General features: G+C 43.8%; 1 protein-coding gene across 1 annotated transcript in view; it reads right to left on the minus strand.

Moving 5' to 3' along the window:
* Positions 1-1,416: 1,416 nt before the first annotated feature.
* DNAH9 (dynein axonemal heavy chain 9) overlaps positions 1,417-19,612 on the minus strand; it is a 207,981-nt gene continuing 189,785 nt past the window's right edge. Inside the window, exons 64-66 of the mRNA XM_067308503.1 lie at positions 17,523-17,705; positions 8,109-8,498; positions 1,417-2,226 (exon numbers count right to left, since the gene is read on the minus strand). Coding sequence (XP_067164604.1) covers positions 1,999-2,226; positions 8,109-8,498; positions 17,523-17,705 — 801 coding nt within the window. The 3' untranslated portion in view covers positions 1,417-1,998. The remainder of the gene's footprint in view (positions 2,227-8,108; positions 8,499-17,522; positions 17,706-19,612) is intronic.

Consider the following 19,612-nt stretch of genomic DNA (forward strand, 5'->3'; position numbering starts at 1 on the left):
TCTGGTGCATTTCGGGCCAGAAGAACAACACGCACTGCTGGTGCAATTGCACAGTTGGATGATGCAAGAGATCCTGGACATGGGATGCACTGTCCCTGCCAAACCAGTACACTTTTCTGCCTGACTGGTGTGCAAGGGCTATGCTTGTAATGCCAAGCTCCAAACCCAGTTGTGAAACATCAGTTATAACCTGGAAATAGAGTCTTCTCCTGTGGTTGCAGTGGCCATAAATTGAGCTGCTCAAGTCCAGGTCACCTCATTTGAGAAGTCCAGAAGCCAAACAGCTCAGTCTAATCCATTCACTCAGCTTCCTCACAGTCAGTGGAGAAAAGTGGGCACTGCAGGGAGAGCCTGATCTGACTCCTCTTTGACATGTGCAGGACGAAGTGGGAGTGCCATGTCCCTTGTGGACTATCAAGGCAGCTCGAGGTGACTCATTCAGACATATGTCTCACTGGCTGAGGACTTCCACTCCACAACCGCTTGGAAACACGAACCTGGAGGTTTCATGTTACCCTGCAGGCAGCGGTAACGGAGTTGGCAGGTGATCCTCCCCCTTCCCCAGTTAGAGCTAACCACCTGAGCTGTCTCAGGAAGGGCTCCCCAATGCGAACACGAGCGCACTAGGACCTTGCAAGACAAATCACTGTTTGCCAGCTGCTGAGGTGCTTATTGACTTTGGGGACCCTCCCAAGTAACAGGGCACATAGTTTTCCAAAGGAGAGGTCACATCCCCTGCCCCGGAGCCCTGAGTCTGGCCATGAGATCGTAACCTGGCACTGGGTAAGGGTGGGGAGTTTCTGGAATGCCCAGCGGTGCTATTTCAACTGAAACGAAATCCTCTGCTCATCTGTCAACTTCCCTTCCCTCCCTGGTGACACACAGGCATGGCCCCACTTCTCATTTCACTGATAATTGCAAGGAGCTCAGAAATGGCAGTGAATCTCACCGATAAAAAATCCATGGCTATGTGCACTGTGAGGGTTGGGAAGATATATGTACCGGATGAGGAAAAGAAACAGCAAATATTAAAAAGAGGCAAGGCCCTGTGCTACGGCATGAAATACTGCAGGCCATACAAGGAGCAGAGTAGAGCTCCATTTCCCCAGGCAACCTTAACACTCGCATTTCCTAACTGCCAAGCGCTCAGCTTTTTCAGTGCAAAACAATACTCTGTGTCTGCTTCATTAAGGTAACGCACAACCTAGTTATTCCTCTCTGTGCTTTCTGCTCTAAGACCACATCGGTTCTCACCCACTCTGCTCATGACTATACGTGCAGCTATCCAAATGCTTGCATTTGTCTCACTCGACACTGCATGTACTCGTCATATAGTGAATAAATGTGTGATATGGGCCTACAGGCAATCTTTAGACACTAGTCCAAGAATAAAGACTTTTATTAGTAAATTTCTATTATTATGAAATATTCATCTTAAATAACCGCTGTGCTGTATTTTTACTTTTGATTACATTAAGAACAATGGATATTAACAGTTCTTTGAATGGTTCTAAAATTTATAAGGATATTAGAGCAAGAAATAGTTCACATCCACAACAACTGCTGGATTCCCCAACTTTCAACATTATTCACATGTCAAAGAAACATTCATTTAAAGAAAAAAAAACAAGGTCTAAAAATTTCACAGGTCCCTGAAATATCTAAGGATTTCAAAGAAGCCCATGAACTTTATAACTACTTTTGAAATACTAAAGAGAAATAAACATTAAATTCAGATTTGAATTTAGCACTGTCTGGATTTGGAAGACAGTTCTGGATGCTGAAGCGCTTCAGTGTAGCAATGCAGCAATGACAAGACAACTGATTTACAGATCACTTCTGTAAACGTGTTACAAACTTTTAGGCTCTATTTATCTGGGTTTTTAAGTGCCCAGTACTCAGAGCAATGGAGGTTGGGTTCAATTTCAGAATAATATATATTTTTTAATATTATGAGTAAGATGTTGTTAGGAATATCCTAAACCTCTGCTAGTGAGCCTAGATCTGTAGCAGCAATGCCAGACCAGCAAGCACCCACTTGGAAGGATTTTCTTTAGTTTTAAGGTTAAAAGTCCACACAAACGTTGGCCCTCTTTGGCGTGTTTTGTAGACAGGACATGGGTACATAATACGGATATCTTGCTTGTCAGCAGGAATGGCTTTGATGAAAATGACAGGCATGGCTGGGGTTAGTTCCTTGAGCCTTGCATCTGTGATTATCCCAGCCTACAGAGGAAAGAAGAAGAGCTCTTAGTGAGATTTCCAAGATCCCCATCAACTGTACTCTGACAAATATGATCATCTGTAATGTTTCTAAAAGTTGATCTTGCTGGGCAGGTGCAAACATCCTCCCAGAGATCTATGATCTGGATGAGCCTTTCTGAAGTAAGGAAGGCCTGGATCAAACACCTATACTGTTTCAACAGAAGCTTCTCTCAGATGTAGCTTATTCCAAGGGGAAGATGGATACCTGCTGCCATCAGGTGCTCAAACCCACATGCACCTGAGCAGGACTTTGCTGGGGAATGATGTTCCTGGCTAGGTCCAGCCAGATAACCCTCATCTAGCTCTAACTCAAGGTTTTGTCAAACCAGAACCACCCTGGGGGGAGTCTGCTTGTGCTAGGACCAAATGTAGACTCCAGAACAGGGTTCAGGCTGGAGAGCAAAACTCACTTGAGAAGAGGCTAAAAAGCACCAAGTAAGTGTTCCAGTGCACCTTCAAAATCAGAGCACGACATGGGACGCTTGCCTGTGTACTGAACACAGGAAATGTGTTGAGAGACCCCAAGAGATATCACTGGCTTGTTTCCACTCACAGGTGCTCACATCACCAAGATGGATACAGAAGGACTGTTCTTGAGGGAATATTATCTTAAACTAACAAGCCTACATTATCCTCTTCAAAGCAATGCTTTCACTCAGCAGGCTGTCTGACCTAGGAGAAGGATAGTATGCTGTCAGGGCATGAAATCAACTGGCTTGTTTCTCTAACCCTCGTCTCTCGGGCCGCTTCTGTTTCTCTTTCTGACAATAAAATGCCCTCCACATCAATCAACTTCCAGGAAAGCCTGCAAAATTGCTTAATGGAGGCTGGAGAGAGCAAATGAAAACAAATATAGAAAAGGAGATGAAAATTCTCCATGCTAAAGAAACTGCCTCTTGTTGTAGCTTAGTTTCACATATCATCATTATCTCAAATGCTCTTAGATCAGAGCTGCGGGATGAGATTTAACCTCTCTAATAGTTTATTCAGTCCTGGAAATGAGTGAAGAAACGTAATCACTCTTGCAACACACCTCCGTTTAATTGTACTAATGCCATCCGTTATACTAAGCTAAGACTCAATTCTGATTTAGGATTTTGTATTTCCAACGTGCTGAACAAACATTACATAATCCTTATATTACCTTGCAAAGGAGCTATTTATCAAGCATTATTATGTGTTATTTTTAAATCCACTCCTTTAATTTCTGAGGATAAATTTTGAACAGATCTCTTGTTTACTGATGACAATTCTTCAAATCAATATTCCAAGATATATTCTACCTATTTCTAGGTTAACAAGGTCTGAAATTTTCCTGAGATACCTCTATAGAACATACAACTGTGATATGTCTGGGCTGAGTTTCATTTGCATTTTTTCTCTCTTTCACAGTCAGAAATTAATTCTACTCTGAAAGCAATTTACCCTAACTACTGGCACAGCACATCTGGTACAAAGCCACTCTTTTGACCACAGAGAGCTCCAGGCCTCAGATCCTAAAGGAGAACTCTTCACTTCTGTTTGTCCTGACTTCTCAAAAGTTAATTTGAAGAGTGGACATGCACTGCCAAATATTGATGGGCCCAGGCAAAAGAACTCAAAACAGTTGTCACAAGCCACAGATGCTGATGGCTGGGCCCAAATACACATGCAGTGAGCCCATGTCCTCTCCCACTCAACTGTATCTTCATGTTTTACTAGCACAGGCACATCTGCACCACACCTAATTTAGGAACAGTTGGCTTAAAGACCTGTCTGCATTGGTTGCTTGCCTTTCAAATAGAGTCACTTCTGCCTGTAGGGAAGGGGTACTTATACTGACAGCTGTGGCTGCAGATCTGACCAGCAGGGTAGTCAGCAAGAACATGACTCCAAGAAGATCCAGAGATTGTGGGGTTGGTGGCTTCAGGTGGACATAGGGAGGTGGACAAAGAACCATCCCTGGTGTACACACTGGAGATGATCTAATGATGTGCTGCCCAGCAACGCCAAGTGAGATGAATTTTTATCACTGATTGGTTTGAGAATTGAGAAACAGATGGAAAAAGGATTGCCAAGTTATCCTCTTTTCAAAATAGCCATAAATAAGAGAGCAGCTGTTCACAGCGCAGTTCACAACTATCCCCTCCACGGTTGCCTTGTAAGTTTATCACTGGAGATCCCAGCTCCAGCCACATGCTATCCTGGCTCTTACAGCTCACAAATACAAGGGCATTATTGACAGTTAACATCTGGAGGAATAGGCTTCACATGATGTCCTGGTTCATCACTCTGGGAAAAGTTTCAATCTCTGATGCATGAGTTGATGTAACAGTGTCTGTGCACAAGATGATGCAAGCTGTGATGTTCTGGTGATTGTAGCATCAGAATTGTGGAATCCAGCTGTAACAGGGCTGGGTTCTGCACTGATGCCATTTTCATCTGCCCCAGCTTCTGGGAAGTGTCTCAGATAAAAATGAGTAGTGTGGGACTGTTCTCAAGGAAATTGAGCTATCTGAACCATCAATATAAATGCCAGCTGTGACTGTTCCTTGCCACACAGATCTGTCCCTTTTTAACCTCTCTGCTGTTTTAACATGAGTTCTTTCCATAGGACTAGCTTTAAAAAGTTCACGGAAGCTTTATCTGATGTGGACTGAAGGAGACAAGATATTTGCAGTGTTGAACCACTGCTCAGCATGCTGTGCACTGACTGTGCATCTCCTCCAAGGACAAGGGAGTGTGTCATCTACAACCTGCAAAGCTCAATGCAGCGCATTACTACTAAAAGACCTCTCCCTTTGTCCTATCATGCTCCAGCACCCTTGGTGAGTAGCAGGGCACGTACCTGGGGCTAAACTCTCCATTGTTGGGAGCGAGAAACTCAGGAATCAATCAGCAATCTCCCACGGCTCGAGCTAAAATGTCTCATAGTATCACCAGTCAAACTGTCTTTAGCTGAGCCCTCCTGACTTTAATGGTGTTACAGCAACAGATCATTTGGATCCAAAATAACCTGCTTGATTTCATTTGGTTTAATAGCTGCCTGCTGTTTTGTAATGAAGGTTTTATAAATTTAAGATACCCAAGGGCAAACATAAATGTTTAAATAAATAGAAAAATGTGAGTAGGAGAATATGGAGGAAATTTTCCCTTTTCTAAAGGCATGATCTAAATGTGAAATATTCTTTTAAAAGTAGAGGTGCTCCCCAGAGTAGTATGTCTAAACATGACCTGCCATTCTTATTGGAGGATTAATTTTGAATGAAAATATAACCCAAAAGAATTGTGCAGCTGTTTTAATAATTCTGCACCCATTTATGTATACGGGTGCACACTGGATTACAGGTAGAATGAACAGTTCTGCTGGGTAGAATTGATATTTTAGTGTGAACAACAACATATGAAAATATTATTTTTTTTTCTGAAATAAGCTGAAGTATGATACCCAGACATTATGAATGGTTCTATAAATGTTATTGTTCAGAATCTTTCAATCACAGAGAAAATGTAACCAAAAAACCCACACTTGCTAAAGTCTGGATGGTCTTTGAAGACAAAACTTATTGCTGAATGCAATCATCTATATAAGATATCAGACGGAGGCAGAGGAAAGAAGCTACATGTTCCCCAAAAGATTTCTGGCTTAGCACCACTTAATTTCTTACTCTTCATGTCCATTACCACTTAGGGAAAGGTAAAGGCCAGGCAGAACTCAGCCATTTTGACCATCATGTTTTCTAGTCTTTATCTGATAGTAACAGAAAGCATACCAGCAATCATTGGAATTTGTTTTTAATGGAGGATTTGATATGTACAATTACAACTTTTTCTGAATGCTCCCTATTCTACTATGTCCAGCTGATCTTCATCAGCCTAAAATGTCACTTCTTGAGGGTATCGGAAATCCAGAGCTCCCTGTAACAAGGGTTTGCAATCTCCAAGAGCTGTGAGGGTTTTCTATTGACCTGTCCCACAAACAGTAGATAGGGCCCCTCATCTGCTTGCTGAGAACACTGCGTGGCTGGTGGGGCAGCCACAGCAAAGGAATAGAAAAGAGAATAGGCAGGGAACTGTAGAACCAGGACTGGGGAAATGGACCAGGATGGTCTCTGTTCCACTATTGTGACTTCTGTGATCAGTAAAGTCAAACATAGCAAGGCAGGAGATCTGACCTTATGCACACTTGAAACCTTTATCACTACCTTCTGATAGAGACTTTGCCAGTGTTCCTGACTGACCATGGCTTTTCAGACCCAATGTGCACATCAACCCATTCTCAGAGAGAAAAGCACCTGGAGCTTTGACCTTCCCAAGTATTTGCAATAAAATGTGCTGGATGCCATCAATCCATGAGTTCTGAGTGGCTGCAGTTCTAAGGACAATGACTGCATTTAGAGCTTTTCCTGATTTCCTATCCTTCGTGGCAAACTGTTTCAGAGTCTTCAGAGAGAAAAACAAGTGGAGGGTTTTAGATTTGAATTGCAAGGTCAGGATGTGATACAGTATATAATAGACACGGCTGCTCTACACAACATCCCACCATCAAGCTGCAGATAAAGGAGAATTTTCAAGGTTAAGACTAGGAACACTCTAAAGAGTTGCCCCTGAAATAAAAGCTTCTTTCTGTGAGAGCGTAAACTTGACACAGATAAGTTCTGGGTGCCCCACTTTGATCAGCCTTCACTCTCTCACAGATTACTGGCAGCAGGAGCATTGCACTGGCTGCCTAGAGAAAGAAATGCATGAATCATTGTCATTTAATTCTTGCATTCAGGACAAATTGGGAGCTGTGGTACAACAGGCCAGGCAACTCAGAGACCAAGCCTGGTGGGGATTTGTCAGCCTAATGGCTCTCACTCTGCAGACTGAACTCTTCACAGCTGACAAGTGTCAGTAGGAATGACAGGGACAATTGTGCTCCTACAGGATGCTGCTCCACAGGGTGCACTGCAAAAGGAGTGCTGCTGGCTATGTGGTCATGACATAGCAAGTGTGCATGCTTCTCTTCAGGTGCCTGGTCAGTAGGTATGGTTCTCACCTTGGCTGCCCTGAGGCTGGATTTGCTACAACTGAAAGGCATTTGGTCACATCCAGAAAGAAGATGATCTAGGGCTACCCACATTGTCTGAGTGTTAGTCCAGGGCCTGCATCGCCCCCCAAGCCTGGCCATCAGCCTTAATCATACAGGTTAGACCCCTGTGCAAGTTTTATGTGCCACATAAAGGGATGGATGAAGGGCATGACCCATTTTTGGTCACAGGTCCTATCTATGAGGATGCTATTCTGCTCAGTTCTGCAACCACCCAATAGTGGAGGGAGGAACGGTGGTCCAGATTTGGCACATACCACCACATGGGATGGTATTCAGCTCTGGAGACATGAAGATGTAAGAAATCAGGGTCCATTCCTTTCTCTCCACTGTTGCCAACCAGGGGTTGGAGTAATGAACACTAACAGTTTGAGGTGCAGGGGTGCAGGGACAGTACAGTCCTGAGAAGACCCCAAGTTTTTTGTCTGTGTAACATCATGAGTGCTGACCACTCTTTAGTCAATATACACTGAGTTTGAGATTCACCTTGTAAAAACTAGACGTCTCGGTCCAAGTTGGCCACCCTGAACTCCCTTAATAGCTGATGCAGTGAAAGGCACTCTCTAGGGCTGATTCATCTGACCATCTTGGATACTTAACCTTGAGCCACTGAGGAGATGCCCAATTCTTTCCCATCCCTACAGAAGTAGCTCAAATGACTAGTTTAGACTAGTGCCTGTTGGAACAGATAAGCTTCCCACAGCACAGCAGCAAGCAATAATAGCATAACCTCCACAGCTTTCTCTTAACACAACAGCCTTGGCAAGCTTACCTGTGCATCCCAGCGTGCACCCTCCATGAACAAACCGTGGACATAAGCTCCTTCCCGAGGAGGGCTGGCAAAATCTTCCCGGTTCTTCTTCGTCACATCACACTGCAGGGTCATCTTGTCCAAAGGCCACTCATTCTTTCGGGCCGTGGACTGCATGATGGCTGTCAGGAAAGACTGGGGATTGAAGAACCCAGCAAGCCACACTGCAGAGGGCAAGGAGAAGTCTCCCGTCCATGTCTCTAGTTCCTTGATGCGACTAAGGAGGTCAGCAAACCATCCACCCAGGCTAGCCATGGAAGGGTAAGCCCTCTTTATCCAGGACTCAGGCACTGTGTCCAAGAAGAGGGCATTCTGTAAGTTCTCCATGTCACTTGTCATGGTCAGTTCTCCCTGAGAGAGAAAGGGGACAATTAGCAGCAGAAGATGAAAATGTGCCTCTGTCAGAGGCGAAAATGGTGACTGTTTAACACTGAGTAGAGCTTGCTTCACAGCAGAACCTAAGCTAGGAAGTGGGGAAGAACAGGGCACCCTACACAATCTCTGTCAATTTCTTCATGAACTTTGGGTTTTTATGAACACCTCCTACTGCAACTTCATATTCCTCCATCCTCATCCTCCCTAATGTAAAGACACTACTTGGAAGAAAAACTACGCAACAGAATGATGCAGAGCATGGCTATCCTTTAGTTGCCCCAGAGCTGCTTCTGTTTTCTCTCACTGAGTGAAGATCTTCAAAGGGCAGATTTTCAGAAGTGCACAACCCTTCCCACCTGCTGCCAGGGCAGGATACTGGAACCTCTGATAATTCTACTCCAAAACTGTCCAAATGTCTGTTGCATCAGGTCCTGTCCCCCTCCTTTCATCCACTTCTTCTCACCCCCCTCCTCCTTTATTACTTTGCAGTGCAAGTGTTTTTGACTTGTTGTCCCCCAAATCTAATCATAGATTCTTTCACAGGTGGGAAACACCCAAAAAATTAAGATATGTTTCTGCCAAGTGGGATACAGAGAGAGGCTTAGCTTTTCCTTTATTCAGCAAGTAATTATTTTTAAAGCTTTTAGAAACCTATATCAGGTTGGCCCAGAGAGCATAAGAGCTAGAACATCACTGCACAGCAATACCGCATCCCTCTTGAACTTCTGGAACACTTCAGCAGACCAGCAGTGCTTTCTAGACTATAACTAAGAAATTCAGTTGAGAGCATATAGGTTAGGATTAGGGGGCAGACCAACACTGGTGACTTTGTGGTGTGTGCGTGCTACAGACCACAGGATCAGGAAGAAGTAGTAGATGAGGCCTTCTTCAGACAACCAGAAGAAGCCTCATGTTTGTGGGTCTTGGTCCTCATGGTGCTTGGTCCTCATGGCCTTTAACTACCCTGATAGCTGTTGGATGGACAGCACAGCAGGGCACATGCAATCCAGGAGGTTTCTGGAGCGCACTGATGATAACCTGCTGACACAGGTGATCAAAGAGACAATGACGGGAGGCACTCTACTGGACAAGGAGGACAAACACAAACAAGGAAGGCCTGGTCAAGAATGTGAAGGTCATCAGCAGCCTTGGCTGCAGTGAGCAGGAGGTGGTGGATTTCAGGATCCTGCCTGGAGGGAACAAGGCAAATAGGAGGCTTGCAACTCTGGACTTGAGGAGAGCCACCTTCGGTCTGTTCAGGGATCTTCTTGGAAGAATGCCACAGGAGAATGTCCTGGAGAGGAGAGGGGGTCCAGGAGCGCTGGGTGATTTTCAAAGATCACCTGCTCCAAGCTAAAGAATGGTCCTTCCTGACATGCGGGAAGTCAAGCAATGCTGTCAGGAAGCCTGCACGGATGAACAAGGAACTCCTGACTCAACTCAAATATAAAAATGAAGCATACAAGAGGCAGACACAAGGTTAGGTGACCTGGGAGAATATAGAGACACTGCCCAAGCATGCAGGGATGCAGTTAGGAAAGCCAAAGTCCATCTGGAGTTGAATCTGGGTGAGGGACATGAAAGGCAACAAGAAATGCTTCTACAATTATATATCAGCAGCAAAAAGATGACTAGGGAAAACATAGGCCCGCTGCTGAATGGGGCAGGAGACCTGGTAACAAAGGACATGGAAAAGGCAAAAGCATTCAATGCTTTCTTAAGTAGACGCTACATAAGTGGATAGTGAGGTAGACTGAAAAATGGCTGAACTGCCAGGCTCAGAAGGTTGTGATGAGCAGCATGAAGTCCAGCTGAAGACAAATCACTAGTGGAGTCCCCCAGGGGTCAACATTGTGTCCAACACTGTTTAACATCTTCATTAATGACCTGGATGTACCCCCCCATGCAGATGACACAAGACTGAGAGGAGTGGTTTATAGACCACATAGTTGTGCTGCCAGTCAGAGGGAGCTTGACAGGCTGGAGAAAGGGGCTGACAGGAACGTTGTGAAGTTCAACAAAGCAACGTGTAAAGTCCTGCATCTGTGGAGGAAAAACCCCATGCACCAGTACAAGCTGGGGGCCAACCATCTGGAAAGCATCTTTGCAGAAAAGGACCTGGTGGTCCTGGTGGACAACAAGCAGAACATGTGCCAGCAATGCGCCCTTGTGGCAACAAAGGCAAACAGCATCCTGGGCTGCATTAGGAAGAACCTTGCCTGCAGGTCGAGGGAGGTGATCCTTCCCCTCTGCTCAGCACTGGTGAGACCACATCTGGAGTCCAGTGTCCAGTTCTGGATTCCCCCATATAAGAGAGACGTGGACCTGCTGGAGCAAGTCCACCAAAGGGCCACAAAGATGATTAAGGGATTGGAGCATCTGTCACATGAGGAGGGGCTGAAAGAGCTTGTATTGTTTAGCCTGAAGAACAAAGGGCTCAGGGGGATCTTATCAATGTGTTAAGATACCGGAGGAGGAGGGGGTAAAGAAGATGGAGCCAGGCTCTTCTCAATGGTGTCCAGTGACAGGACAAGAGAAAATGGGCACAAATTGAAATACAGAAAATTCCATTTAAACATAAGAAAACAAACATTTTTACTGCAAGGTTGATTGAACACTGGAAGAGGTTGCACAGAGAGGTTGTGGAGTCTCATCCTTGGAGATATTCAAGACCCAACTGGAGATGGTCCTGAGCAACCTGCTCTCATTGACCCTGGTTTGAGCAGGGTGTTGGACTAGGTGATCTCCAGAGGTGCCTTCAACCTCAACCATTCTGTGATTCTGTGATACTCAAGCTAATCAGACTGCAAAGACAAAAACTTGCAAATGCAGGCTAAGCTTCTACAGGTTTGTAATGCCCTTCACAATTTAAGTTTTTGCATGTTCCATGCTGAGATAGTGGGGTGCAATACACTGTAGAAGTTAGGAGCCCTATAGTTAACATTGATTACTGTTTTCCATTATAAATACTTACTTTTGGCCCCTTATCATTTTGCCAACATTCATCTGACTTACAATTTCTCTTTGCCTCAGGCTGAACGTTTTTGGAAAGATTAACTGAAATTAGTTGAGCCATTACTGAGAACAAGAGCAGGGGAAGTGGGTCAGTCTCTTCACATTAAAAAATTCCAACTGTTCTTTCACAGGACTTCAGTGCCTCCAGCCATGGGGTCAGCAGAGGTGCCCTTTACTGGGCCCATGAAAATCTATCAGGCTTTAGCAGAAGTTGAAACCCTCTTAAAGCAACCCCTGACACATGTTTAGCAAAGCTTGTCACAGTCCGGCAGTTGACGATCTTTGTGTTTTCTTTCTACACTGACCATGCTCCATCCCTGCAGAGCTCTGACTGGCAGATTGCACTGACAGGTATCAGTACAACAAGCACACAGCTACAGACCCACCCAGACAGTGGAAGAGCAGTAACAAGTGCCCTTGGCCCACAGTGCTTCTGGCACCCACGAGTGGAAGCAGGCTCTGGGCTGAGTGGTCAGGACTCAGGGCAAACAGCACATTTGCAAGCATTTTCTCAAAGCAAGCATGCTGGAAGACACAAGAGAAACCTGAGCTTGGGAGCCAATTTTGCATTAGAACACAAATATTCTGAGCTAAAAACACTGCAAATGCAACACTCAGAGCTGCTCAGCGACAGCTTAAATGCAAGGCTTGAATACAAATCTACCTTATGCACTGTGTCTTATCAAAGGGAGGAAGGGTATCAGCTGAATTAAGGCATTGGAAATGTCCACTCCAGTGCTTCTGGCTGTTTAGCACTAGACTTGCAACCCTCATTATTTCTTTTTTTCTTTCGTTTTTCTTTTTCTTTTCTTTTTTTTTTTCCTGTAAAAATGTTTCTAAACATCTACTATAAAATGCACTTTGTTTGGCAATAAGCAAGTGCAGTATTTCAAGGGACTCTGTCTTCCCAGAGCCCATCAGTTCAAACTGGAGGTGAGAGCATTTCCATACTACCACCACACCTGGAAGCCACATCACAGTCCTGTGATCTCCCTTCAGAATTGTCATCCTATATTTGTGGCTTCCCATGAAGAAATCCCTTCCCATCAAAATGCTTATCTCTCAACAGGATGGATAAGGTTTTTAAAAACCTTTGCTTCAAAGGTGAATTGTTAAAAGTAATAAGCATTTAAAGGCAGCAAGCACCTGAACCTGCTAGGCTTCCTCGTGGAGAACAAACCTCTGGTGGGTAGAGGAAATCATGTGCAAAAAAGATTTTCCGATGGTCTTTGTTTTAACACCCTAGAAGCTAAAACTGATGAACCAGATTAAATAAAGGGGTTGGTGAAAGCCAGGCTATTTGCTATTAATTCTAAACCAAGAGAAACAAATGCAATTGCCTTTCAAACTATACACCAGTTTCCTTGGTTTCATAAAGCATTCAGAGATACTCCACAGCTCTGTCATTACACATGAGGAGGGACAAGGTAAGTCTCTGCCAGTAACTCAACTCACTATTTCTATTCAATGTTTTTAAATTTCTAGGGAATCTCAAAAGGATTGGTTACCTGGTAAGAGATCTTTAAAGTGCTGGGTAATTCCAAGCACAAGGGTCAAGCACAAATGAAAAATCTCATTTTGGTATTTGTCATGTAGTGACAAAGGAATACAAAGGCAGAGCATGCCCCTTTCATTTCCCCTTACACACCTGAACTGTTTCAGTTTGTCTATCACATATTTAATGGCAATTCACTGACCCACAATTAAAACTCACGCAACAGAAAACCATGACCAGGTTCAGTCAGAGGCGCTGGTAAGGACATTCACAACTTTGTGAAAATGATTTGACTCCATTAGGGGCAGCTATTATGGCTTTGTTATTGAATAATGACATCTCTTGGCAAAAAACCTCTGAAGTCTCATTTCAGTTCCTTCTGGTTCCTTCTTATATACACCTTGTGGGTCACCATCTCCAGTCTCAGGAGAACTTAGACATTGTGGACCATGTTCCTTATTTAACAGGCTGTTCTCTGGTTAAAGCCACTGGCAAGACTATGCAGACAAAAAAGTCTGATGGACAAAGTACTATACAGGACACAGCAGGACACTGAGAACCACAGGACTGTCTTACAGGGATAGTCAGAAGTGTTTTTCACTCCTGGAAAGGTTTAAAAGCTGGTAAAATTATTGCAAAATGTGTGTAAGCAGTCAAAGAGATTAAAATCATAACCCTCACGGTCATATGTGTGGTCTAGTTTTGCTTTCCAGAAACAAATGAATTAGCAAATGTAATTCTTGGGAAGGCTTAAGAAAAGCAATTTTTAAAGCCTGCACACTCAAGTATACTTGTTGGTATCTCCTGTGAGGGTTCAGAGCATCCAGAGCAGCTATCTTGTATAGCTGTCCAAACACAATTATGCATACATTTGCATTTCATATGCTGAATATTAAAGTGTATCTGGAATGATTCAAGTTATAATTTTTTTCTTTTTTTTCTTTTGCAAAACGCTGGGAATAATTTTCATTAAAGACACCCTTGAAGGAAATCCTGATCAGCCTGCAGACATTCCCACGAGATGAACAGATTATTGTCACAAATTGTTTTCTCAGTTAAGGTTATTTTCACTTGAAACAGTGAAATAGCCCCAAGCATTATGAAATTTGGCCTTACTGTATCCTTTAATAATATTTATTATCCTCATTTTGGAGGCTTATCCTCCACTGAAGTGGTAAAATAGAAAATCTGCTCGCAAAAATTACACAGGGTACAACATTAACATGCAAGTGTTTCAGCCCAGCCACTGGTCTCATAGAAGTCATTAAGAACTAAGGGCTTTGAAATGTCAGTTATTTTTGATGGCTACCAGTCTATTGCAATTTCTCTTTCTCTTAATGGGGTGCCTCCTATTTTTGGACCAAACAATTGCCTTCCATTAGATACATACAATGAATTATTCAAAAATTCAAATTAGCCATGACATTTCCAAATCGCCTTCTTTTAGAAGAGACTCAGTTAACAACAATACGACTAGCTTCCTCTGTGTTTTACTTATTCTCTTCTAAGATCGGTGGCTATTGTAAACTCTCCTCCTCTGAGCGCTGTCAGTATAGATCCCCAGTCCAGGAGATTAACATGTATTAACAGCTCTCGTAGGACCTGCTCAGGAGGAACAATTAAAGAACGATTTCTCTCCCAGACCAAGTGTAAGACCTAGTTGTCAAGTCAGGATAGCAGCACTGCCTAATGACAGAGCCAGCTGCAGGGCCAAGCATTCCCCAGCCATTACAAGATGTCCAAGGCATGAGAAGGGCCTATGAAGTGAAGCTGGGCAGCAGAACGGGTCATGCAAGACATGTAACTTAGCTCTGCAAGGACCCATATGCAACCTCTGCATGCAGGCACAGAGCAATCGCCCACTGGTAGCGTCTCAGACCCTTCAAATTTGTCTCTTCAGCATACATGAGATGAAGAAATGCGAACACAGATAACTGCTGTGCCAATCATCTGCTCTTTGTGAAACAAGTTTCATGCCCTGTCCCCGTGGTGTCTCTAAATCCTGCCATAGGTATTGAGACTGTTGGGAGAAACCTATACAGTCATTAGAGATGTCTTTCCCGCAGATGCCATCTATGTTTCTCACTTCCCTGTCAAGATTTGTGATAGGGTTTCGGGGAGACTTTGCATCCCCTCTTATTGCCTGATTTCTGTGCAGGATTTCACCCATACTTTATTTAGGCCCATACTTCCACACATTCCCCCTACCAATATTTAATAGCCTACATTTCTCCATATTAAATTTAACTGCTACATATTGTCCCAGTTACAATAATATCTTGTTTGGTACTCCAAGACTGAAACATTAAATCTCTTCTTTCTACCTGTCTCACGAAACAGAATTTTCAATTCCACTGCCTCATGCTGGAAAATAAAGGAAATCTGCTTATAATAACTGACTACATAAATATCAGCCTATTTTAAAGCAGATTATATATACTGTGCCACCACTAAGCATATATGATATGTCTGTCTCTTCAATAAAGACAACAACTATCAGCTGTGAATGCAATGCAGAAATGGCTGAGTTAGCATTATCCTAGGCTGCTGAGTTTACAATGCACAGCACAAAGCTGCTGGGATTCGGAAGCTGCCTAGTTCTAGCCCGGCAGAACTGCAGCTACCTAAAACCCAGAGCCAGCTCCAGCAACTCTGTGCGCACGCTGCAGATATGTCCTTTGAAGATCTCTCTTCAAAGGAACCCTCAGGAGAGGGTCGGGACCTGTCACTCAGAAGACAGGTCATACTTTGCTCAGCTGCCAGACCTTTCTACTGTACAGGATCAGGACAAAGTATTTCCAGTTCTTTCAAGTATGGTGGTTCTTTTGCTTTGCAAAGTATTTTTGAGAGCTTTTCAGCTCAGAGTTTTGGCTAAGTGGGATGACAGCCTGTCATTCAGGAAATAACAGAACAGAGATTGATGTCTATACTTGCTGCCTCACACCATGGAATTGTCACAGAGCAAGTTTAGTGACACAGGGAAGGCATCCATGGTAGTGTTGAAGCCACCAGCTTTCTTCAATGACCTTAAGGCAGCAGTTCTCTGCTACACCTAGGCCTTTCCAAAGGATGTACAGCACATGGCCATGATGAAGAGTCTTTTTAGATGGTGAGGTTGCTTTGGGGTGTGAGGGCTGCCTAGGTAGGTGCTCACTGACCTGCAGTCTGATCTATGCTGGTTTATCCCTTAATGAGCAGCCTAGCAAGAGGTACAGACAGCCTTGAAAGAGTTCAGAGCTGTCTCCCATGTACACTACATTTCTCTTCCTCTTTGACTATAGCAAGGAATGAAGCTGATGGTGGGAACAGAGTGCCTGAGCAGCTTTACCCCAGGGCAGAGCCTCTGTACTACTGCATAGAAGGGTTTAGCTGCCATCTGTGCCCTGAAGCAGGATAAATGCTCTGCCTATTTCCTTCTAGGAAGGGTGCTGCTCTGATCCTGCTCTTCCTTGGAAAACTTTGTAGCTGAAGAGAGTGAGAGCTGACAGGGCTTTACATGCACAGAGTCAGGGTCTGTTTCTCAGATTATACCAAGTTTCCATTTTGTCTGTCATGGGATGGAGGCAGACGTACAACAAACTACATGCATTTCTGGATGGCTGGACTGACCTTCACAGGACTCATGATGAAGGGCTGCTTCCATGACCTTTGATATCCTCTTGTGCCACCATTTGCCTGGGAGGGGACTCAGCAGATGACTTCATCTACCAGCAGATGCGGCCTCAAAGACAGCACTCTTGCACACCCTCTTGAATCCAGAAACTTGCATCCTATCTTATATGTCCTCCTGTCCACAGAGCCCCTCAGCATTCTCCATAAGCAATAGCCAAAGACACTACCCAGAGGAACACAGGCTCACCTCCCTGGAGCAGAGTCTAGTTTCTTATCAGGGTGGAAAAGGAACTAGGTGCAGAGCAACCATGGGACAGTATTTCCATAGGTGAAGTCTACTCCTGACCCTCTTCATTAGAAACTGACTCATACATAGTAGAAAGAGGAATTTTATCCCTTCCAAAACTCTTATTTGTCAGTCCTTTTCTGTTATATTCTGGATATTCTTGTATCCTCGACCAACTTTCCCTTTGATTCCAGCTAAGCTTTTGCCTTCAATGGCATTTTGTTACAAGTTCCCCTCATTAACTGGGCATTATGTGAAAAGGTGAGATTTTTTGGGTAAATTTTAAATAGGCCATTTCTCAATTCTGAGTGTCCCATTGTCGCTGTGCCACAATATCGTATAGACAAAAGTGCCTGATTTCTCTTCCCAAGATCAGTCATTATTTTGTGTATCTTTTAACTCTTGCAGTGCCTGGGCTCATGATCTGGGGACAACAGGCCATTTGAAATCCATCTGTGAGTCCTTTCCCACGGAGTCAAGCTTGTTTTGCAGCAGTGCTGAGTACAGACTGTGACTACTGTTATTCCCTGAGCACCTTTTCCATTCATCAAGTTTTTACAGCATTGCAGTTGCGAGCCTACAGAGCTCTTACCTTCAACCCCAGATCCAGTTCTTTGAGAGAACGCTTTATTTCACTGGTGAGGATGTTCATGCGTTCACACTCCTGGAAGGCAACCACAATGTACGGCGTCCTCTCCTCCACCTTTGCCATCAGTTCTGCAATGTTAAACTCATCCATCAATTTCTCTAACATCTCATCCAGAAGAGCTTTCACCTGTTTGCCAAAGGGAAAAGAGAGAGGGATGTTTAGCAAATGACCCAAGGGGTTTTCTCAACTGACAGCTGTCTGAATATGGGAAGAGAACTCCATCTGCCAGCTACTGTTTCCAAAAACAATCAGCATCTGCTGCACTGGGCATGGCACCTCTCAAAGAGCTTGCCCCATCCTATTAAAATTCAAATGCTTACAGAAGTTAATGTCAGACGAGAAGCTTTCAAAATGATGGTTTAAAAATGTCAGCATGACATGCAATGGCCTCCTTCCTTCTCGGGTCTCACGTCTGCATTCTTACTTCTACTAAGGTCAGGTTCAATGCAAGAAGACTGATAGGGCTATAAACTCAGTTGAGCCCTAGGACAACTGAGCTTATGATCTATTTTTCTGTGACATACTGACAAAGAGAGGTGATTATATAAAATTGAATTTTAAGCTGAATTTGAAATAATACAGACATGGAAAAAAAAGCATAAGGAAACAAAGTTATTTTCATGTCTCCATCACAGATTGGTTTGGAAACAGAGTCTTAAATCTGTAAATATTAAGCAGGGAAAACTCCAAAGCAAAAAGATGTTTCTAGTATTTAAAAGTAAATATAACAGAAAAAAAACCTTTCTGGTTTACAGTGGGACATAGAGTCCTTAATCTTGGTGGCACCAGCCATACCTCTCAGGTACAATGATTTAAGGTAACTATTAGGCAGCTTGGTACAAAAATCTCTTACACTCTCCTTTTCTTTACCTTTGCACTGAAATATGAGCCAGACTTCTGCTTCTTGAGGTTTTTTCTGGAACGTATTATGCAGAATTATAATTCTAAAATACAATGTACAAAATCTGGAGTACAGGTGTCAATGACAGCTGCCAATCAGTGGCAGAGATAGCCCTGTGTAATTTCCTTACTGTGCCCACCAACGTTCATGTTTTGGATTCTGTATTCCAATTTCCTCCCATTGCTGCTCTTCCAACCCCCCCCATGCACATCTATCAGACATTATGAGAAGGTGAGAATATTAGAGTTGTTTTTACACCTTAGCTACCTGGTTAAAGTTAAAGCTAGGCTGGAAGAGCTCTTGAGCTGCACCTCAGGTGCAGTAGAGAAATATCCTCTAATTTGAAATCCCTCCTGTAAAACTCTTCTGCTCTGATTTTTTCACAACAATTATGTTTCATTTTCTGTAATGTGGCCTCAGAAAGCTGTGGGAGTAACTGGACTTGTCAGAGCCTGAGGAAAATGACAGTTTCACAGTTACCCTGCAAGCTCTCTAAAATCGCCTCAGCAAAACAGGGGACTGGAAATCCTCAAATGGAGGAGCTAAGAGACAACAATTCAATCGTTCTCTTGCAAAACTGAGAGGAAAAGGGTACGGCCAGTGCCAGTTATAGCTCAGATAATGAGAGAGACCACTGCTAGAAAAGAATAGCCTATGGGAGCATCTCCCGAGTCACAACGTAATGCTGTGGGGAGACACCCAGGTCTCTTCCAGGCAGCTTATCTTCTTACATAGATCAAGAAGCTGATGAAGAGTTCTGTGGTCCTGTGAGAATCCCCTCGTTCAGATATGCCTACCCTGCAGGAGTTTACAGGGTAGCCATGTCCTACGATTTGACTGCTGGATCACTCACTGATAATTTTGCTTCTCTGGCCAGGGAGTTCAATTGCATTTACATAGCACAAGGACTAGGAGAGGAGAGGTGTTCACATCTGGTATCTCTGAACGTTCCCTTTGGCTTTGCTTCCTCTAGATCATTTCCCTCACCTTGTATTCCACTATGGGCTGAAAATTGAATACACCCAGCACTTCTGAGTGCCCCTCAGGTGAAGGCAGTAAGCTCCCCAGCGTCATGACAAGCTTCTGTGAAACCACAGCCTTCATATCAACTTTCCGTTAGTCATTTACCCAC

The sequence above is a fragment of the Apteryx mantelli genome, chromosome 19, assembly GCF_036417845.1.
Source record: "Apteryx mantelli isolate bAptMan1 chromosome 19, bAptMan1.hap1, whole genome shotgun sequence".
Classification (NCBI taxonomy): domain Eukaryota; kingdom Metazoa; phylum Chordata; class Aves; order Apterygiformes; family Apterygidae; genus Apteryx; species Apteryx mantelli.